Below are 23307 nucleotides of genomic sequence, written 5' to 3'. Positions count from 1 at the left end.
GGTTAACTCGTTGGGGAGGATCGGGTTAAAGTTGAAAGTTGAACCATTTTCCTTTTGTTGTCTTTTGTGTTGAGCAGAAGAGTGGAACCCGATCGAGCAGCAGCGTCTCTTCCCTTTTCCCCGAATCCTTTTAAAATTCCCTCCCGAACCTCTTCCCTTAATACCCTACCCTCCCCCTGAACACATCTCACAGTACGGTTCAGGTAAGGCTGCCCTAACTACTGCATTTTCTTTGGAATGAAGGACAGGGTTAACGGCGCCTGAACGAGTCTCAGGACCTAGGCCGCAACATTCAAAATTGCGGATTATCGTTACACATGCTAGTTTGCTAACATTGTGCTCATTCTGATTTGATTAACGTTAGTTAGCCAGTTAACGTTTGATATCTTCCTTTTTTAACTAGTTAGTTAATGGTTTAAAAACAACCTATCGAGAACATGCAGCTTGCACAATATTGATGTATCCACACTACTGTACCCAAGGTATGGATAGTTTCTTATTAATTGATTAATTTAGGTATTTCAACTCTTAACTAGTTTAGCTAGCTAGCCAATGTCACTGCTAGCCATACTGCTAGCTAGCTAACTCGTTGTCATTTCAAGTAGGCACTTGAAGCTTTGACATTTTATTTCCACTATAGCAAGCATTCTGGTTTATATCCATAAAAAATGCTAGCTAGCAAACGTTACTACTAGCTAGCTACTACAGTAACTTTGTTTTCAAGTGTTTTGTATTTTACAAGGTGTAAATAAAGGTAGTTAGCTAGGTAACTGTTAGCTAATGTTAGCAACTAAGTCTAGTTAGCGTCGCTACACATGGCTGTTTCTTCCAGAGTTGTTTTACGTTAGCTAGCTACTATTATTATCTGAACCGGTACACTGCAATGTGAACGGAGTCAGTGAATCTTTGGTGTAGTTAAGGAATCAAGTTAATCGACGTGATTCACTTACGAGATGGCATCATCAGACTGGTACTATATCCATCTCATCTGGTCAACACATTCAGCAGCTAGTTATACTCTTTTTCAGCTTAACACTCTATATAGAACAGTAACTAGTTCTGGTTGTTGGTTGCCCTCTGTAACTTAAAACCTGGCCGTTTATCTCTCTGGTCCCTCTTGTCTTGCAGACCTGATACTTTTGACCAGAGACTCGACTTCTTGGCCAGTCTAGACTACAGACACTACAACAGCTATGGACACCAGTGTGGTTGAAGGAGGGCTCAATGTCACCCTTACTATTAGGCTACTTATGCACGGAAAGGTGGGTATGAACAGGAGATGGGTGATAGAGTTATGACCATTACACCATGGTTGTTCCATTCACAAAACTCATTCATTACTGTGAATAGTCAGCATAAACCTAATCTCTTGCCACTGTCTTTAGTGAGGCACCAGAGACTAGCATAAACCTTGCACACTACATTGGATAACTTGGATATAATGGGTAAAACTAATACAGACAGGTTTCTTTCAATCTTGAGTAAAGCTATTAAGTGAATATGAAATACGGATGGATTAGTGATATTGCTTTTCTTGTCTGCAGGAGGTTGGAAGCATTATTGGCAAGGTGAGTGTCTTTTTCCTGATGTTTCTCACTGTGTTCGGCTTTGCGCTGTTCAATCATGTCTGTGACTGTTGTGTAAACATCTAGCTGCGTTTAGCAGCGTAGGTATATTTACATACACTAGTGTTGCTCCCCATTGTATGGGTTGCACAAAAACACTCCATGGTGAAGCTAGAAGTTAAACAAAATCCATTTCTACTTACTGTGCCGGTGGGCAGGACAACTTACTGTGCCGGTGGGCAGGACAGTTGGTCATTATGAGAGGGGGGATTTCAGACAAAATATTGAAAGTGATGTATTATTAAAAACACTTTCCAAACGTGGTTCTGTTGTAGACTCACTTCCTATGCGCCATATATATTCACTTCACATGCACCATATGTGGACAAAAAAGTAATAACTTGCGGGGGACTTTTATTTTGACGAGGTAAGCAGAGAGGAATTGGGTCTACAACCGACCCAAGTTTGGAAAGTCAGTTTAGTAATGCATTCTTTTAGATATTTTCTCATTCACCCCGTCATAATCACCAACCGTCCTGCCCACCGTCCCAGTAAATTTGACTGTTTTTGTGCAACCCGATTCAATCGGGAGCAATAGTAGTGTAGTAGTGTATGTAAATATTGTGGTTCCTGTCATTTTTCTGCAGAAAGGAGAGTCTGTGAAGAAGATGAGAGAGGAGGTGAGTCGTCTGTCATTGCATTGAGGCTGTATAGAAGTGTTGAAAGGAGTTTGAGAGAAGTAGACAATTCTATACATTTTCCATGTCTGATTCTGGCTCATGCTTCAGGGTTGACAGATTGCAATTTTAGAACCAAAATCAGGCTGGCACTGACAGAGCTTTAATTAATGACTGAATTCCTAAATGAAATATATGGAGTCTTAATATTTTGGTTTAATATTTTAGCATTGTAATAAAGAAACAAGCGACTGTTTGTCTTGTGTAGAGTGGTGCTCGTATCAACATCTCAGAAGGGAACTGCCCAGAGAGGATCATCACCCTGGCAGGCCCCACCACTGCCATCTTTAAAGCCTTCTCCATGATCATCGAGAAGCTGGAGGAGGTTCGAATGAATCCTAACTACAGATTTCAAACAGGCCATGTATAACTCCCGAGTGGCGCAGCAGTCCAAGGAACTGCATCTCAGTGCAAGAGGTGTCACTACAGTCCCTGGTTTGAATCCAGGCTGTATCACATCCGGTAGTGTTTGGGAGTCCTATAGGGCTGCGCACAATTGGCCCAGCATCGTCCGGGTTGGCCCAGGGTAGGCCGTCATTGTAAATAAGAATTTTTTTCTTAACTAGCTTGCCTAGTTAAATAAAAAAATGTTTCAATCTGACTGGAACTGTATTAAAATGAAATTGTAAAGAAAATAGTTTTTATGCACCCATAACCACCCAATTTTGGAGTAAAAATACTAGTAGCAATTTCTGATTTTTCATAGTGAAGATCCTAAAACATCTATACGACCTAGATTCTAGGTCTTTGAACTGACGTCATCCTGACCAGTGTCTCCTGTTGTATTCCCCACAGGACATCAGCAGCTCAATGACTAACAGCACGGCCACCAGTAAACCGCCAGTTACCCTGCGCATCGTTGTGCCTGCCAGCCAGTGTGGCTCGCTCATCGGCAAGGGCGGCTGCAAGATCAAGGAAATCAGAGAGGTAAGTACAGTACAGCCACACATGAGGCAGTCATCATTACAGCTGGGGGTTTCATGAGATATATTCTAAAGATAAGTATTGGCAATGGAATTTGAATGAACCCGTAGGAAATTCATCCAAAAACCTTTTTTGACCATTTGGCCAGTCAAGTTATGAATGGAAGATTCTTGACAAACACCTGTCGTTGAATGGTATGATCCAACCTTTACTGACACCAGCTTTATTTTCGCCTAAGAATAATTAATCTTTGGCACTGGGTCACCACATGAAATTTTAATAATATGTTTATTCAAAGAACTAGCATTATTATTATTATTATTATTATTAGTAGTAGTAGTAGTATAATTGTCTGAAGATATTTTAAAGAGAACTGTATCTCTGTAGTCGACAGGAGCTCAGGTGCAGGTGGCAGGAGACATGCTACCTAACTCCACGGAGCGGGCCATCACCATTGCAGGGACCCCCCAGCCCATCATCGAGTGTGTCAAGCAGATCTGTGTCGTCATGCTTGAGGTAGTAGTATGGGAACAATGGCGCACTACCCCTTATTTGTCTTGGATTGTCAGGAATGTTACTTAGCTTCCTGATTTGATAACCATTGTTTTTCTACATTTACAGTGCCTGCAAAATAACTACTGTGTATGTATAGTTTCCAGTTCCTAATAGTATTTGTTTCTCTCTCTCCTCAGTCTCCGCCTAAGGGTGTAACCATCCCTTACAGGCCCAAACCCTCAGGCTCTCCCGTTATCTTTGCAGGTGGTCAGGTAAATAAACCAACCTAATTAATCAACTAATTAGTCTGTAATTCATGTCAGTTGTTTGTTAATTAATGATAGCATTGTCATTGGTTTTAGGGAAGTTGAATACCACTGCATCTTTAGGTCTGTGTTACGACATTTAAGTAGTATAATTCTGCACTGTGCAGATGTCAGCACCATTGCCGATTGGCCAGCGTTTCTATGTTAGAAATCCCATCCAGTAATTGTAGCGTAGTTGAGCTGACAGATGGGTTGAATGCCAGCTGGAGGGTGCATATGCATTACCCGCATGACCATATCATTGTTTTGTGTGTAATGTGTTCTTTGTGTGTGTATACAGTGCCTGTCATAAGTATTCACCCCCTTTTGGATTCATTCACATTTTGTTACAAAGTGGGATTAAAATAGATTTCGTTGTCATGTTTTGTCAACGATCTACACAAAATACTCTGTCAAATTGAAGAAAAATGTATATATATTTTTTGATGAATGAAAAATAAGACCCTAATAAACCATGATTTGGATAAGTATTTGCCCCCGAGTCAACAATGCATGTTAGAAACACCTTTAGCAGCGATTACAGCTGACTCTTCTTGAGTAAATACTTTGCACACCTGGATTTAGCAATATTTGCCTGTTATTCTTTTCAAAAGCTGTCATTGTTGGGGATCATGGCTGGACAGGAATTTTCAAGTCTAGTCATATATTTTCAAGTAGATTTTAAGTCAGAACTATAACTTGGCCACTCAAGAACATTTGCTGATTTCTTGATAAGCAACTCTAGTGTAGATTTGACCTTGTGTTATAGGTTATTGTCCTGCTGACAGGGGAGTTATTTTCCCAGTGTCTGGTGTAAAGCAGACTGAAGCATGTTTTCCTCTTGGATTTTGGCTGTGCTTAGCCCCTTCCCGGTTCTTTTTATCCTGAAACTCCCCAGCCTTTGCTGATGTCAAGCATACCCACAACACTGCAGTGACGTGTTGGATTTGGGTGGAAGGTAGGCTAGCGGTTAGTGTTGGGCCAGTAACTGAAAGGTCGCCAACAAAAATGTGTGCTATTGAGCAAGGCACTTAAGCCTAATTGATGTGTAATGTTCATGCTGTTTAATCAGCTTCTTGATATGCCACACTCCAAGCGGGCTGTCATGTGCCTTTTACTGAGGAGTGGCTTCCGTCTGGCCACTCTACCATTAAGGCCTGATTGGTGGAGTGCTGCAGAGATGTTTCTCTTTCTGGAAGGTTCCCCTGTCTCCACAGTGGAGCTCTGTCAGAGTGACCATCGGGTTCTTGGTCACCTCCCTGACCCAATGCCCTTCTCCCCTGATTTCTAATTTTTGCCAGGTGGCCAGCTCTAGGAAGAGTATTGGTGGTTCCAAACTTCTTCCCTTTAAGAATGATGGGTTCCACTGTTCTTGAGGACCATCAATACTGCAGAAATGTTTTGGTGCCCTTCACCAAATCTGTGCCTTGACACAATCCTGTCCCGGAGCTCCATGGACAGTTCATTCGACTTGGTTTTTGCTCTGACATGCACTGTCAACTGTGGAACCTTATATAGACATGTCCAATACATTTAATTTACCACGGGTGGACACCAATAGTTGTCGAAACATCTCAAGAATGATTAATGGAAACCGGATGCACCTGAGCTCAATTTCGAGTCTTATAGCAAAGGGTCTATATACTAATGTATGTAAGGTATAAAAAAATATATATGTAAATTCTAAAACCCTGTTTTTGCTTTTTCATTATGGGTTATTGTATGTAGATTGCTGAGGGGGAAAAATATTATTTAATCCATTTAAAAATAAAGCTGTAACGTAACAATGTGGAAAAGGTCAAGGGGTCTGAATACTTTCCATATGGAATATTTCATACAGGGTGAGTCCATGTAACTTACGTGATTTGTTAAGTCAAATGTTTACTCTTAAACTATACTGAACAAAAATATAAATGCAACAATTGTATTTTTTTACTGTGTTACAGTTCATTTAAGGAAATCAGTCAATTGAAATGAATGAATTCGGCCCTAATCTATGGATTTCTCATGACTGGGAATACAGATATGCATCTGTTAGTCACATATGTCTTAATAAAAAGGTAGGGTGGATCAGAAACCAGTCAGTATCTTGTGACCATTTGCCTTATGCAGCTCAACAAATCTCCTTCGCATAAAGTTGATACTTACGACATGGGGCCGTGCATTATAATGTTGAAACATGAGGTGATGGTTGCGGATGAATGTCATGACAATGCGCCTCAGGATCTAGGCACGGTATCTGTGTGCCATCAATATAATACAATTGTTGATTGTCCGTAGCTTATGCCTGCCCATACCATAACCCCACTGCCACCATGGGGCACTCTGTTCACAGCGTTGACATCAGCAAACCGCTCACCCACAAGACGGCATAAACTTGGTCTGCGGTTATGAGGCTGGTTGGACGTGCTGCCAAATTCTCTAAATCGACGGAGGCAGTAGTTGCCAAGTTCCATTGGCAGCAGCTCTGGTGGACATTCATGCAGTTAGCATGCCAATTGCATTGTCCCTCAGAACTTGAGACATCTGTGGCTTTGTGTTATGACAACTATACATTTTAGTGGCCTTTTATTGAACCTAGCACAAGGTGCACCTGTGTAATTATGCTGTTTAATCAGCTTCTTGATTTGCCACACCTGTCAGGTTGATGGATAGTCTTGGCAATGGAGAAATGCTCACTAACAAGGGTGTAAAATTTGTGAGCACCATTTGCAAGAAGTATTTTTGTGTGAATGGAAAGTTTCTGGGATCTTTCATTCTTATGAAACATTGGACCAACACTTCATGTTTCGCTGATATTTTAGTTCACTATATTTGGAAATGCCTAAATTACTATTTTAGTTATTACATTTTTATTGTTAAAGATTTCTCTTCACTTTAACATTATGGAATACTTTATGCAGATAAATGACCAATTACAATAAAGCATTTTTAAGAAAATAAATCCATGGGGGAGTGACTACTTATGATGTATGAATTACCCCATAACATTTTTCTCATTCCAGACATCCAAGGTCATAGGTCCCCAGTGTACTACAGCCTATATATTTGCGTGTTTTGTCTGCACATTCACTTTGTGTGTATGCATGTGCATGCACTTTGTTTCTGTTTCCCTTGCGACCTCCTAAGTGCTATTCTCTCATTGCAGGCATACGCTGTCCAAGGACAGCACGCCATTCCACAGCCTGACGTAAGTGAAGGTCATTCTGTAAGTGAGCCCATATATCTACACATACAGTCAACCCTCCTGGGTAGCCATGGCATCCACCCTCTATTACATGCTGTACTTTTTGTCCCTCCCCCCTGAGCACCCAAGTTCCATTTTGTGTTTCAATTCATGCACTGCAATGATGCAATGCTAAGGCCTAATTGTAGTTCTAAACACAGTTGGTTGTTTCAATGACTTTTGCCGTGTGTATTGTTTAGTTTCTCTGCACACCAATTATGTTTGATAGGAATTCTGAATTTAGGCTTTGACTCATTGTCTTGATTGTGATCCTATGCTAGTCTTCTACTGTCAATCAATCCATTGTGTTGAGTTGCTGCATGTATGGTAATTATAAAAAATTGACAGCACATAGTACTGTAGAGTAATTGCTCAGAAGCCCCGCATTCCGGCCTCCTGAGTGGCGCAGTGGTTTAAGGCAGTGCTTGAGGTCTCACTACAGAACCGGGTTCGTTCACTGGCCGTGACCAGGAGTTCAATAGGGCGGTGCACAATTGGCCCAGCGTCGCCGGGGTTAGGGGAGGGTTTGACCAGGGGGGCTTTAATTGGTTCGTCGCGTTCTAGCGACTCCTTGAGGCGGCCGGGCGCCTGCAAGCTGACTTCCGATCGTAGTTGAAAGATGTTTCCTCTGACACATTGGTACAGCTGGTTTCCAGGTTAAGCGGGTGGGTGTTAAGGAGCGCGGTTTGGCGGGTCAAGTTTCAGAGGACGCATGACTCTACCTTCGATAATTGGCTCACAATTGGAGAGCGAATTAAATTAAAGAGGCCCACATTCTCTGATATGTAGGATGCATGATATTTCAGACTATGGTATCGGCTGACAATGGCCTAAATTCGTTCCAGTATCAGACGATAATTTCATAGCCAATGTTTTCTGCAGATATTTCGTAGTGTTAAATCTTCGCCAATAAATTCTGTCGACACCGATACATTTTTGACATTTATTTTGTAGGTATTTTATTAGGATCCTCATTAGCTGTTGCAAAAGCATCAGCTACTCTTCCTGGTGTCCACACAAAACATGTCATAATACATAACATTAATGGACAAGAACAGCTCAAGGACAGAACAGCATCAATTTTAAAAAAGGCACTCGTAGCCTACATATCAATACATACAAACAAACGATCGAGGTCAAATAGGGGAGAGGTGTTGCATTATGTTTGTTTTTTTAAATCCAGGTTTGCTGTTCATTTTAACATTATGAAATAGAACAGAGTTCCATGCAATAATGGATCTATATAATACTGTATACTTTCTTGAATTTGTTATGGATTTGGGGACTGTGAAAATGCCCCACCAGACATGCCACCAGGGATAAGTGTGTACCGTATGTCAGAGCTTTTTGTATGTTGACTATGCAATCAATTTGGGATTTAGTCAATCAATTCAACTTATTTAAAGCCCTTTTTTACATCAGCAGATGACAAAGTGCTATACAGAAACTAGATATATCGATATATCGGTGAACATATCGTAATCAGCCAATATCGGTATCTGCCGATGTCTAGTTTAACGACCGATGTGCAAAACGATGTCAAAGCTGACGTGCATACCTATATAACGAAGATACATGATGTAATGACGCCACGTAAAATGTTGCGCGACACGTTCCTAAACTAGCCCACAATGTCTGCTGTGTGGATCAAGCACGGCATGGGTGAACACCAGAAAGTCAGTGACTCAGCCCCCTAATAGGGTTATAGGCAGAGAATCCCAGTGGAGAGAGGGGAACTGGCCAGGCAGAGACGGCAAGGGTGGTTCGTTGCTCCAGTGTCTTTCTGTTCACTTTCATACCCCTGGCTCAGACTACACTCAATCATAGGACCCTGAAGAGTTGAGTCTTCAATAAAGAGCTCTACAGGAGAAAGCCCTGCCTCCAGCTGTTTGCTTAGAAATTCTAGGGACAATAAGGAGGCCTGCATCTTGTGACCGTAGCTTAGGGGTAGGTATGTACGGCAAGACCAAATCGGAAACATGGACAGGAGCAAGCCCATGTAATGCTTTGTAGGTTAGCAGTAAAACCTTGAAATCAGCGCTAATTTGCTTCTAGTCAAGTTTATTTAGTGCTTTATCCGGGTAGCTGGAAAGTAGAGCATTGCAGTAGTATAATCTAGAAGTGACAAAAGCATGGATTCATTTTTCTGCATAATTTTTGGGGAAAAGTTTCTGATTTTTGCAGTGTTACGTAGATGGAAAAAAGCTGTTATTGATATGTTCGTCAAAAGCGAGATCAGGGTTCCGACACGCCAAGGTCCTCTACAGTTTTATTTGAGACGACTGTACAACCATCAAGATTGTCAGATCCAACAAAAGATCTCTTTAGTTTCTTGGGACCTAGAACTAGCATCTCTGTTTTGTCCGAGTTTAAAAGTAAAACATTTTTCGCCATCCACTTCCATATGTCTGAAACACAGGCTTCCAGGGAGGGCAATTTTGGGACTTCACCATGTTTCATCGAAATGTACACCTGTGTATCGTCCTCATAGCAGTGAAAGTTAACATTGTTTCCGAATGGCATCACCAAGAGGTAATATATATATATATATATATATATATATATATATAGTGAAAACAAGAGGTCCTAAAACAGAAACCTTGAGGAACACCGAAATGTTATAGTTGATTTGTCAGAGGACAAACTATCCAGAGACAAACTGATCTTTCCGACAGATCAAATCCAAACCATGCCAGAACTTGTCCGTGTAGACCAATTTGGGTTTCCAATCTCTCCAAAAGAATGTGGTGCTCGATAGTATCAAAAGCAAGTACAGTCTCAGTGCTATGATGGGGTCTAAAACCAGACTGAAGCATTTTGTATACATTGTTAGTCTTCAGGAAGGCAGTGAGTTGCTGCACAACAGCTTTAAAAATTTAAAAAATTGCGCAATGGGAGATTTGATATAAATTTACATTTTTGAACATTTTCTTTTTTTGTCTAAGTTTTTAAAAATATATATTTTCTGGTTCAAGGTTTGGCTTTTTCAAGAGAGGCTTTATTACTGCCACTTTTTAGTGAGTTTGGTACACATCCGGTGGATAGGGAGCCATTTTATGTTCAACATATGAGGGCCAAGAACAGGAAGCAGCTCTTTAGTTAGTTTAGTTGGAGTAGGGTCCAGTATGCAGCTTGACGGTTTAGAGGCCATGACTATTTTCATCAATGTGTCAAGAGATATACTACTCTATTAAGAAACTTGAGTGTCTCCCTTGAGCCTAGGTCCTGGCAGTGTTTTGCAGACTCCGGACAACTGAGCTTTGGAAAAATATGCAGATTTAAAGAGGAGTCCGTAATTTGCTTTCTAATGAGCATGATCTTTTCGTCAAAGAACTTTATGAATTTATCACTGCTGAAGTGAAAGCAATCCTCTCTTGGGGAATGCCGCTTTTTAGTGAGCTTTGCAACAGTATCAAAAATAAATGTATGATTGTTCTTATTCTCCTAAATTAAGTTGGAAAAATAATGATCGAGCAGCAGTGAGGGCTCTTCAATACTGCACGGTACTGTCTTTCCAATCTAATCAGAAGACTTAGTTTGGTGTAGCGCCATTTCCGTTCCAATTTTCTTGAAGCATGCTTCAGGGCTCGGGTATTTTCTGTATACCAGGGAGCTAGTTTCTTATGACAAATGTTTTATAGGTGCGACTGCATCTAGAGTATTATGGAAGGTTAAATTAAGTTCCTCAGATGGTTAACCGATTGTTGTACTCTGATGTCCTTGGGTAGGTAGAGGGAGTCTGGAAGGGCATCTAGGAATCTTTGAGTTGTCTAAGATTTTATAGCACGGCTTTTGATGATCCTTGGTTGGCGTCTGAGCAGATTATTTGTTGTGATTGCAAACGTAATAAATTGGTGGTCCGCTAGTTTAGGATTATGAGGAAAAACATTTAGATCCACAACATTTATTCCACGGGACAAAACTAGGTCCACAGTATGACTGGCATGAAGTAGGTCCGGAGACATGTTGGACAAAACTCACTTAGTCGATGATGGCTCCGAAAGCCTTTTGGAGTGGGTCTGTGGACTTTTCCATGTGAATATTAAAGTCACCAAAAATTTGAATATTATCTGCCATGACTACAAGGTCCGATGAGGAACGCTGTATACGGCCCAGGAGGCCTGTAAAACAGTAGCTATAAAAAGTGATTGAGTAGGCTGCATAGATTTCATGACTAGAAGCTCAGATGTTTTTTTCCCCCTTTTTTTATGTGTTAATTGAAATTTGGAATCGTAAATGTTAGCAACACCTCTGCCTTTGCGGATAGGTGGGAGATATGGTCACTATTGTAACCAGGAGAAGAGGCCTCATTTAACACAGTAAATTCATCAGGCTTAAGCCATGTTTCAGTCAGGCCAATCACATCAAGATTATGATTAGTTAATTGACTATAACTGCCTTGGAAGTGAGGGATCTAACATTAAGTACCCCTATTTTGAGATGTGAGATATCAAAATTTATTTCAATAAAGACAGGAATTGAGGTCTTTATCCCAGTGAGATTGCTAAAACGAACACAGCCATGTTTAGTTTTGCCCAACCAAGATCGAGGCACTGACACGGTCTCAATGGGGATAGCTGAGCTGACTACACTGACTGTGCTAGTGGTAGACTCCACTAAGCTGGCAGGCTGGCTATCTCATTGTGAAGTTAGAGCCCTGTCTAGGTTCATAGATAAGATGAGAGCACACATCCAGCTAGGATGGAGTCTGTCACTCCTCAGCAGGCCAGGCTTGGTCCTGAGTTCCAGAAAGAGGGAGAATTTGTAGATGATTGGATCTTTTGAGAGGGGCAGAACTGTTTTCAACCAGCAATTGAGTTGAGACTGCTGGAGAGCTCATCACTCCCCACAAACTGGGAGGGGGCCAGAGACCATTACTCGATGTCGACATCTTTCTAGCTGATTTACACACTGAGGCTATGTTGCCGTGGTGACCTTTAGACTGTTTCATCCTAACTTCGTTGGTGCCAATGTGGATAACAATATTCCTATACTCTCTACACTCGGCAGTTTTAGCCTTTAGCCAGCACCATCTTCAGATTAGCCTTAATGTCGGTAGCCCTGACCCCTGATAAGCAGTGTATGATCGCTGGATAATTATTTTGAAGTCTAATACTGCGGGTAATGGTGTCCCCCAGTGACTAGGGTTTTCAATTTGTCAGAGCTAATGGTGGAAGGCTTCGGTGTCTCAGACCCTGTAATGGGTGGAGGAGAGACCAGAGAACGTTGCTTAATGGCGAGAACTGATTGATCATTCCTACAGCATTTCCTTCCAGAAGCCATGAGAAAATTGCCCGGCTGCGGGGACTGTGCGAGGGGATTTATACTACTATCTGTACTTAGCTTCGGCTGGTGGAGGTCCTGTAGAACCATGCCAAGATAAAGCATCCAGGTAAAAAGAAAAAGTTGAGGGGGGAGATATAAAAAGTAAAGTTGGCAGGTAGCAAAGTAACACTAGCAACAAAATGCACAGCAGCACGTAAACAAGTCCACAAGTTGTGACAGGAAATGATGTCAGCAGTCTCTTTTTATATAGTTTCTTATAAACATAAGTGATGCAGTCAGTCTCTCCTCCTCTTAGCCAAAAATATAAAAGAGTAGAGGGCCTAAAGAGCTGCCCTGCAGTACGCCACACTTTACGTGTTTGACATTAGAGAAGCTTCCATTAAAGAAAACCCTTTGAGATCTATTAGATTGCCATATTGTGGATTTAGCGCAGAGGTTAAAAAGCCATAACACAAGTTTTCTCAACAGATTATGGTCAATAATATCAAAGCTGCACTGAAATCTAACAGTACAGCTCCAACAATCTTAGTATCAGTTTCTTTCAACCAATCATCAGTCATTTGTGTCAGTGCAGTACATCTTAAGTGCCCTTCTCTATAAGCATACTAAACGTTTGTTAATTTGTTTAGAGAAATATCATTGTATTTGGTCAACAACAAAAAAAATCCAAGAGCTGGCAGCATGCTGATAGGTCTGCTGTTAGAACCAGTGAAGGCCCTTTACCAATCTTGGGTAGCAGAATTACTTTGGCTTCCCTCCAGGCCTGAGGACAAAGACATTCCTCTAGGCTCAGATTAAAAATATGACAGATGGGAGTGGCTATAGAGTCCGCTAACATCATCCGTAGCTTTCCACCGGAGTTGTCCATGCCAGGATTGATCGATTATTGTCGTTATTGATTGATAACACACAAAAATCACCTCTCCCACATTAACTTGATAAAATTCAAACTTGCAATGTTTTTCTTCTTTTTTTTATGCATGAGTACGTACGATGGCTCACTGTTCATTGTTGGCATTTCCTGCATAAGTTTGCCCACTTTGCCAATTAAATTATTCAAATAATTGGTAAACATCAAATGGTTTTGTGTTGAATAAGCCATCTGATTCTATGAAAGATGTTTCTGCACATAATTTAATTTTGAAGTACTCAAGTTTTTTTCCGTCCTTTATATCATTGATATTGGATCCATAATACTTTTTTTTGGGGGGGGGGGGGTTTAGTCATGTGATTTCTCAATTTGATTTAAGTTTGCCAGTCAGATGTGCAGCCAGACTTATTAGCCACTCCTTTTGCCCCATCTCTTTCAACCATACAGTTTTTAAATTCCTCATCATTCCATGGCGCCTTAACAGTTCGAACGGTCCGTTTCTTAACAGGTGCATGTTTATCAATAATTGAAAGAAGCAATTTCAGAAATTCATCAAGTGCAGTGTATGGATGCTCCTTATTAATCACACCAGACCAACAAATATAACATCCACATGAGTCACAGCAAAATCTTTTGTAAGATCTCTTATACTCTATTTTAGGCCCAGCTGTTGGAACTTTGGCTTTCCTGGATATAGCCACTATATTGTGATCTCTGCATCCAATGGGTACGAATAGCGCAGTATTAGCAAAAAATGTGATCGATACATGTGGATGAGCTTGTTCCTGTAGTGTTTAAACACCCTGGTAGGTTGATTTAATAACATGAGCCAGATTACAGGCTCTGGTTTGACAGCTTGATGAAAACCAGTCAATATTCAGGTCCCCAAGAAAGTAGAACTCTGTTTACATCACATACACTATCAACCATTTCATATATATTATTTAGATACTGACTGTCAGCACTTGGTGGCCTATAGAAACACCCCCAAAGAAAAGGCTTTAGATGTGCCAAGTGAACCTGCAACCACAACTTCAATAACACAAGATAAGATCTTCTCTAAGCATTACAGAGATGTGTTGCTGGATATATTCAGAGCCATCTCTCCCATAAGCATTCCTGTCTCTTCTATAGATGTTATATCCTTGTATTGCTACTGCTGTATCATCAAATGAATTATCTAAGTAAGTCAGTAATGGCTAATATATGGCTCTTATCTGACTTTAGCAAGTTATTGATTTCATGAACCTCATTTCTGAGGCTATATATATATATCAATATGTGCTATTTTCAGCCCTTCCCTGGGTAGCTTATCAGAGAGACATAATATGGAAAATAGCAAACAAAGAAAGATAAACAATACACATTCAGCAGTCCATTAATCAATTGGTGTGTGTGCTGTGGGGTTGATGCTACATACCCATACGCTTGGCTCTCATGCCTTCCAGGCTTTTGGGAGGGTAGATAATGAGCCTGTCATAGTGGATGTAACCAATGTCCCCACGTGCTCTGGCAGCTTTCATGGTTGGGATCAGTTCTTTCCTCTTCTGGCATACAGCTTCAGGATAGTCCTTGTTGAGGAAGATGTACGTTCCTTGAGTTCTTGGCTCTTTCGAGAACCGCTACCTTGTCCTTGAACCTTAGGAACTTGACCACTATCCTGGTCCTGTCATCTGGGTAGGTGGTGGGTTTTCCAGCTTCACCTCAATCTTCCTGTGGTCCATCTTCAATTTCTCCAAGATAATTTCCCTCACTTTGTCCTCAGATTCCGTCCAGGTCTCATGTAAAGGTTCTGCAATTCTGTCCACAACTATGTTCTGCCTTGGTTGTCTCTCAATCTGATTTCTCCATTATTGTTATCATGGTTTCACACACAGAACTCATGTCCTGTCTCAGTGACCTACAGATTGCTGTCATCTTGCCGTTCTCCTGTTTCAACTCATCGAGCTGACCCCGGAGGAACTGCAAACTGTTCTTCGGGTCCTGGACCTCTGGTCAGGTCATCTATTATGTTGTATTAGTTGACTCCACCAGTATTTGGACAAAACATTTGAAGCTATTTCTTGTTGTAACAAATGCTTGTAGAACTCCTATTTAATTTATTTTGTGTTTTTATATATATTTTTTAAGATCCTTCACCTGTGATAGACACCACTGTCCTCAACAGTACTCCTGCCGGCTTTGGTCTTTGTCATACTAGCTAGCAATGTAGGTTATGCTGTTATTTCTAGTAGTGCTAGACCGGGCAGGTCGCAGGGAAGATTGAAAACGACAACAAACAGCAGGGATCTAGATGGCCACAAACCTGGGAGAATCTGCAGTCCCAGCTACAATGGTTAACCATGTCGCAGGCTATGTTCAAGCGCTTAGAAAACCCCCGCTAGCTTGATAGGCAGCTGGGCTAGCTGCTACGCCAAATAGCTCCTCAGACACGGCTTTGATCGGCAGGATCATTGGACAGAGCGCAGTCCCAGTAACTGATGCCAACTGCTTCGCAGGATCCAAATTCAAAAGTTAGCTAGCTACTAAGAAACTCAATACACTTTCAAAACCAACAAACCTTCCAAAACAAACCAAGCTCTCCCTCGTTCCGCGTCAATATGTTGGCTATATACAGTGCATTCAGAAAATATTCAGACCCCTTCACCTTTTCCACACTTTATGTTACAGCCTTATTCCAAAATGGATTAAATAGTTATTTCCCCTCATCAATCTACACACTACGCCATGTATGAAATAAAATAAATGAAATATTACATTTACATAAGTATTCAGACCCTTTACTCAGTACTTCGTTGAAGCACCTTTTGGCAGTGATTACTGCCTTGAGTCTTCTTGGGTATGATGCTACACACGCTTGGCACACCTGTATTTGGGGAGTTTCTCCCCTTCTCTGCAGATCATCTAAAGCTCTCAGGTTGGATGGGGAGCATCACTGCACAACTATTTTCAGGTCTCTTCATAGATGTTAGGTCGCGTTCAAGTCTGGGCTCTGGCTGGGCCACTCGAGGACATTGAGACTTATCCCGAAGCCACTCCTGCGTTGTCTTAGCTAGGGTTGGGTTGTTTGTCCTGTTGGAAGGGGAACTTTTTCCCCAGTCTGATGTCCTGAGCAGTCTGGAGCAGATTTTCATCAAGGATCGCTCTGTACTTTGCTCTGTTCATCTTTCCCTCGATCTTGACTGATCTCCCAGTCTCTGCTGCTGGAAAAACATCCCCACAGCATGATGCTGCCACCACCATGCTTCACCATAGGGATGGTGCCAAGTTTCCTCCAGATGTGACACTTGGCATTCAGTTCAACCTTGGTTTCATCAGACCAGAGAATCTTGTTTCTCATGATCAGAGACTCCTTTTGGCAAACTACAAGCGTGCTGTCATGTGCCTTTTACTGAGGAGTGGCTTCCGTCTGGCCACTCTACCATAAAGGACTGCTTTGGTGGAGTGCTGCGGGGATGGTTGTCCTTCTGGAAGGTTCGCCCATCTCCACGGAGGAACTCTGGAGCTCTGTCAGTGACCACCGATTTCTCAGTTTTGCCGGGCGGCCCGCTTTAGGAAGAGTTTTGGCAGTTCCAAACGTATTCCATTTTAAAAATGGAGTCCGCCGTGTTCTTGGGCACAAATGCTGCAGACTTATCTTGGTACCTTTCCCCAGATCTGTGCCTCGACACAATCCTGTCTCGGAACTCTACGGACAATTCCTTTGACCTTATGGCTTGTTTTTTGCTCTGACGTGCACTGTCAACTGTGGGACCTTATATAGACAGGTGTGTCTTTTCAAATCGTGTCAAATCAATTTGGAGTCCACCTGTGGTAATTGAAGTTGTAGAAACAACATCTCAAGAATGATCAATGGAAACAGGATGCACCTGAGCACAATTTCGAGTCGCATAGCAAAGACTGTTTTAAAATGTGTAATTTTGCAAATATTTCTAAACCTGTTTTCACTTTGTCATTATGGTTTTTAAGAATAAGGCTGTAACGTAAGAAAATGTGGAGTCTGAATACTTTCCGACTGCACTGTGTGCATCCCTGTGCGTCTGTACTCACTCACCGACCAGTCTATTAGGCACACACATCTAGTACCGGGTTGGACCCCCCTTTGCCCTCAGAACAGCCTGAATTCTTTGGGGCATTCCAAAAGGTGTCAGACACGTTCCACAGGGATTTTGTATGTTCCAAGATGCTCCATTGGATTGAGGTCTGTGGGACTGCGCAGGCCACTTAAGTAAACTGAACTCATTTTCATAATCTAGGCAAAGTTTTTCCACTCCTCAGTGTCCGTTGTTGGTGGTTGCGTGCCCACTGGAGCCGTTTCTTCTTGTTTTTAACTGATAGGAGTGGAACCCGGTGTGATCGTCTGCTGCAACAGCCCGTCCGTGACATGGATAGAGTAGTTATCCATTCCGAGATGCCGTTCTGCACACCACTTGTACTGTGCCGTTATTTGTCGTTTGTGAGCCGCCTGTTAGCTTGCAGAGTTCTTGCCATTCTCCTTCAACCTGTCTCATCAACAAGTTGTTTTCGCTCGGGGGACTGATGCGGACAGGATGTTTGTCACACCATTCTCGGTAAACCCTAGACACTGTCGTGTGTGAAAAGAGTTGTGATTCATTCACTGTCTGTAGGATACGCTACATTTTCGTGAACTGGGTTGTGTATCTAATGAACGTGTTTGTACCAGTCACGTTTGGAAATGCCTACTCATTCAACGGTTTTCTTTATTTATACTATTTTCTACAATGTAGAATGTAGAGTGAAGACATCAAAATGATTAAATAACAGCTGGAACCATGTAGTAACCAAAAACAGTGTTAAGCAAATCTAAATATATTTTCGATTCTTCGAAGTAGCCACCCTTTGCATTGATGAAAGCTTTGCACACGCTTGGCATTCTCTCAAACAGCTTTACCTGGAATGCTTTTCCAACAGTCTTGAAGGAGTTCCCACATATGCTGAGCACTTATTGGCTGCTTTCCCTTCACTCTGCGGTCCAACTCATCCCAAACCATCTCATTTGGGTTGAGGTCGGGTGATTGTGGAGGCCAGGTCATCAGATGCAGCACGCCGTCACTCTCCTTGGTCAAATAGCCCTCACACAGCCTGGAGGTGTGTTGGGTCATTGTCCTGTTGAAAAACAAATGAAAGCGCAAACCAGATGTGATGGCATATCGTTGCAGAATGCTGAGGTAGCTATGCTGGTTAAGTGTGCCTTGAATTCTAAATAAATCACAGACGGTGTCACCAGCAAAGCACAATCACACCACCCCCATGCTTCATGGTGGGAACCACACATGCAGAGATCATCCGTTCACAAAGACACGGAAGTTGGAACCAATAATCTCAAATTTGGACTCCGACCAAAGGACAGATTTCCACCGGTCTAATGTCAATTGCTTGCGTTTCTTGACCCAAGCAAGTCTCTTATTGTTATTGGTGTCCTTTTAGTAGTGGTTTCTTTGCAGTAATTCGACCATGTCCTGGTTCACGCAGTCTCCTCTGAACAGTTGATGTATTTATTATGGATCCCCATTAACTAAGGCAGCAGTTACTCTTCCTGGGGTCCAGCAAAATTTAAGGTAGTTAAATTTTGAGATGTCTGTTAATTGAACTGAGAGATTTATTTGGGCTACAATCTGAGGTGTAGATAACTCAAATGAACTTCCTCTGCAGCAGAGGTCACTGGGTCTTCCTTTCCTCTGGCAGTCCTCATGAGGGCCAGTTTCATCATAGCGCTTGATGGTTTTTGCGACTGCACTTGAAGAAACTTTCAACGTTCCTGAAATGTTCCAGTGACTGGCCTTCATGTCTTAATGTAATGATGGACTGTCGTTTCTCTTTGCTTATTTTGAGCTGTTCTTGCCATAATATGGACTTAGCCCTACTTGATAAAAGACCATCTTCTGTATACCACCCCTACCTTATCATAACAACTGATTGGCTCAAAAAAAAAGAACGAATGAAATTCCACAAATTAGGTTTTAACAAGGCACAGCTGTTAATTGAAATGCATTCCAGGTGACCACCTTATGAATCTGGCTGAGGAAATGCCAAGAGTGTGCAAAGGGGCGGCAGGGTAGCCTCGTGGTTAGAGCATTGGACTCGTAACTTCAAGGTTACAAGGTCAGCTCTGGGATTTGAAAAGGTACAAATCTGTCGTTCTGCCCCTGAACATGCAGTTAACCCACTGTTCCTAAGCCGTCATTGAAAATAAGAATTTGTTCTTAACTGAATATATTTTGATTTAACACTTGGTTACTACATGATTCCATATGTTATTTCATAGTTTTGATGTATTCACTATTATTCTACAATGTACACACACATTTTTATTTTTACTATTTTCTACAATCTTTTGTGTGTGTGTGTGTGTGTGTGTTGATCATCGCCCTCTGTCTCCTGACTTATGTATGTCTGTCTCCAAAGCTTACCAAACTCCACCAGCTGGCCATGCAGCAGAGCCCTTTCCCCATCGCTCCCAACAACCAGGGTTTCCAAGGTAGGTCACAGAGGAAGGATGGAGACAGGAAGCATTTGATTGACATGTTATTTGTTTATACGTTGCATTGTGTTCAAAGTTTGCTTTGTAGGTACTGAGTGTTTTTCTCTCTTTAGCTGGGATGGATTCTTCTGCACAAACTAGTTCCCATGAGCTGACCATTCCAAATGATGTAAGTGTCCCCATCCACCCTTGAATTCTCTCACCTTTTCTCGTTACTTCAGCTGAAGTTTAATGTAAATAATTCAGCCATTTGGTTAGTCTATTTGTCTAATATACTTGTCTGATCTGTGTTCTTAGCAGAAACGTATTTAAATCGAACTTCCATTTACAGTGTGTTCAGGAAGTAGTCAGACCCCTTTGACTTTTTCCATATTTTGTTACAGCCTTATTCTAAAATTGATTAAATCATTTTCCCCCCTCAATCTCCACACAATACCCCATAATGATGGAGAGGACCAGGTTTTTAGAAATGTTGGCAAATTCATTAAAAAGAAAAAACATTACTTATTTACATAACTATTTGGACCCTTTGCTATGAGACTTGAAATTGAGCTCCGGTGCATCCTGTTTCCATTGATCATCCTTGATGTTTCTACGACTTGATTGGAGTCCACCTGTGGTAAATTAAATTGATTGGATATGATTTGGAAAGGCACACACCTGTCTATATAATGTCCTACAGTTGACAGTGTATGTGAGAGCAAAGATTAAGCCATGAGGTCTAAGGAATTGTCCGTAGAGCTCCGAGACAGGATTGTGTCGAAGCACAGGTCCGGGGAAAAGGTACCAAAAAATGTCTGCAGCATTGAATGTCCCCAAGAACACAATGGCCTCATCATTCTTAAATGGAAGAAGTTTGGAACCACCAAGAACCCGATGGTCACTCTGACAGAGCTCCAGAGTTTCTCTGTGGAGATGGGAGAACCTTCCAGAAGAGCCCAATCTCTGCAGCACTCCACCAATCAGGCCTTTTATGTTTGAGTGGCCAGACGGAAGCCACACTTTAGTAAAAGGCACATCACAGCCTGCTTGGGGTTTGCCAAAAGGCACCTAAGAACTGATCATGAGAAACAAGATTATCTGGTCTGATGAAACCAAGATTGAACTCTTTGGCCTGACTGCCAAGCGTCACATCTGGAGGAAACCTGGCACCATCCCTATGGTGAAGCACGGTGGTGGCAGCATCATGCTGTGGGGATATTTTTCACCGGCATGGACTGGGAGACTAGTCAGGATTGAAGCAAATATGAATGACGCAAAGTACAGAGAGCCTTGATGAAAACCTGCTCAGGACCTCAGACAACGACAATGACCCTGAGCACACAGCCAAGACAACACAGGAGTGGCTTTGGGACAAGTCTCTGAATGTCGTTAAGTGGCCCGGACTTGAACCCGATCTAACATCTCTGGAGAGGACAGAAATGGGTGTGCAGTGACGCTCCCCATCCAGCCTGACAGAGCTTGAGAGGATCTGCAGAGAATGGGATAAACTCTCAAAATACAGGTGTGCCAAGCTTGAAGCGTCATACCCAAGAAGACTTGAGACGGTAATTGCTGCCAAAGGTGCTTCAACAAATTACTGAGTAAAGGGTCTGAATACTTATGTACATGTGACATTTCCGTGTTTCATTTAAAAAAAAAATACATTTGCAAGAATTTCTAAAAACCTGGTGTGTGTGTGGATCAATGAGAAAATAGATTAAGGTTTTAACAAAACAAAATGTGGAAAACGTCAAGGGGTCTGAATACTTTCCGAATGCACTGCATCTCTTGAAGTGGTTGAAATGTCTTGCATTCTCTGACTCGCTCTCCCTCTTCCCTTCCTTGCCTCAGTTGATTGGCTGCATCATTGGCCGTCAGGGGGCTAAGATCAATGAGATCCGTCAGATGTCTGGGGCTCAGATCAAGATCGCCAACCAAGTGGAGGGCTCCACTGACAGGCAGGTTACCATCACCGGCTCCCCTGCCGGCATTAGCCTGGCTGAGTACCTGATCAATGCCAGGTAAGGGACAACACACTGGAACTACTGATATGTCATGGTTCAAAATAAGAGGACTAGACTAGTATGACTGGGAAATCAAAGCAGCTTGTATACAAATGTTAGTTTTTTTTTATTTGATTCACCTCGTTTGTTGTGTTGCTGTAGGCTGTCCTCTGAAGCTACTGGACTGGCAGCCAACTGACACGGAGGATCTTCAACAGCACCTGACGTAACCCCCACCCTGCTTTTTTACAGAGTCCCTCACTGAAGTTAATGCAAAAACCAAGTATTTTCAACTTACTGTTTTCTTTTTTCCTTTGGTTAAACACCTACATACTCAGTTGTAATTACATCAATGTATTTTATTTATTTATGTTTTTAAATTCCCTTTGCAAATAGTTATTTTGAAAGATATTTTGTCTTTGGTAATTTCTGTTTTGAAATGGGAGAAATCTGAAAAAGCTTAATATTTTGTCAGATTTTTCTTACAAAATGTTTTTAAAAAGAATACCCAAAAATAACATACTAGATGGACTGTTTTTCCCCCCCTGCATTTGATTAATTTTTATCTGTATTTATTTTTTATTTAATACACGCCAGTCCTCGTGTTAGAATTCACTGATATTTGACATTCTTTAAAGCTGAACTTCCAGAACGAGGCATTGTGGGCAATGGGTATACGTGGGGTGTAAATGATGTACTCTTTAAAAAAAAAAAAAATGTAATGAAAGACAATGTCAGAAAATAATTGAAACGTCTCTAAAGTGGGACTATGAGGAGAATTTAACTGAATTCTGTGTCACCTCTTATTTACTGTATAATTATTTTGTCATTCCTGTTTCCATCCTCTTTTTCTTTTTTTTTTCTTTTTTATCTGGACATTTGAGTGTTGTGTACTGGATTCTGATAGGGTTGGGTGGGTGGGGCATGGTAACCCAGAGACAATGGGCTGGAGGGATGGATTTATTTTCTCAGAAATTACTAAAATAATAATGATAATAACATTGGAATATTTGTTTTAAATAGAGAAAATATTTTTTTTAACTGCTGGGGGCTAGGGGCAAAACTCCCCAAAAAAGACTTGTGTCTTTATATGATCAGACTTGAGGTATTAATTTAAAATAACTAGAAGGGAGATTATATAACTAACACTAGTTTCCTCCTTTGCCTGGGTCAGATTTTTATTTTGTATTATTCTTTGCAGGATGAAGAAACATGTTTTTGTGCACGTTTTCAAACTATTGTAGATTTGGGTGCAACTGAATTGTTGAACTTAAATACAGAAATAAAAATATGTGAAACGCTTAAACTACCTCTGGCTGTAAGCAGTCTATTTATTTCAACATTTCCTGGGGTAAACATGAGTAACTTTCCTACTACTAATGTAAAAATAAACTGCCTGAACTCAATGAAT

The 23307-nt window shown here is 41.5% G+C and overlaps 1 protein-coding gene across 4 annotated transcripts; it reads left to right on the top strand.

Annotated features, from left to right (window-relative positions):
• Positions 1-40: 40 nt before the first annotated feature.
• Positions 41-23205, top strand: LOC118359679 (poly(rC)-binding protein 2-like). Of its 4 annotated transcripts, none has more exons than XM_035738290.2 (13): positions 41-203; positions 1129-1262; positions 1545-1568; positions 2213-2245; positions 2511-2627; positions 3098-3229; positions 3614-3742; positions 3919-3993; positions 7175-7216; positions 19836-19908; positions 20025-20080; positions 21745-21914; positions 22059-23205. In XM_035738290.2, the coding sequence occupies exons 2-13, from the start codon at positions 1194-1196 to the stop codon at positions 22093-22095; spliced, it is 957 nt and encodes a 318-aa protein (XP_035594183.1). In that variant the 5' UTR covers positions 41-203; positions 1129-1193; the 3' UTR covers positions 22096-23205. The 4 variants fall into 4 exon arrangements, with proteins under 4 accessions (XP_035594183.1, XP_035594181.1, XP_035594182.1 ...); XM_035738288.2 differs by having other exon boundaries at positions 7175-7234; XM_035738289.2 differs by having other exon boundaries at positions 3614-3745.
• The last annotated feature ends 102 nt before the right edge of the window (positions 23206-23307 follow it).

Source organism: Oncorhynchus keta, chromosome 27 (genome assembly GCF_023373465.1).
Source record: "Oncorhynchus keta strain PuntledgeMale-10-30-2019 chromosome 27, Oket_V2, whole genome shotgun sequence".
Classification (NCBI taxonomy): Eukaryota; Metazoa; Chordata; class Actinopteri; order Salmoniformes; family Salmonidae; genus Oncorhynchus; species Oncorhynchus keta.
Note: the sequence above shows the minus strand (reverse complement) of the source record. Positions and strands in the feature narration are given on the sequence as shown.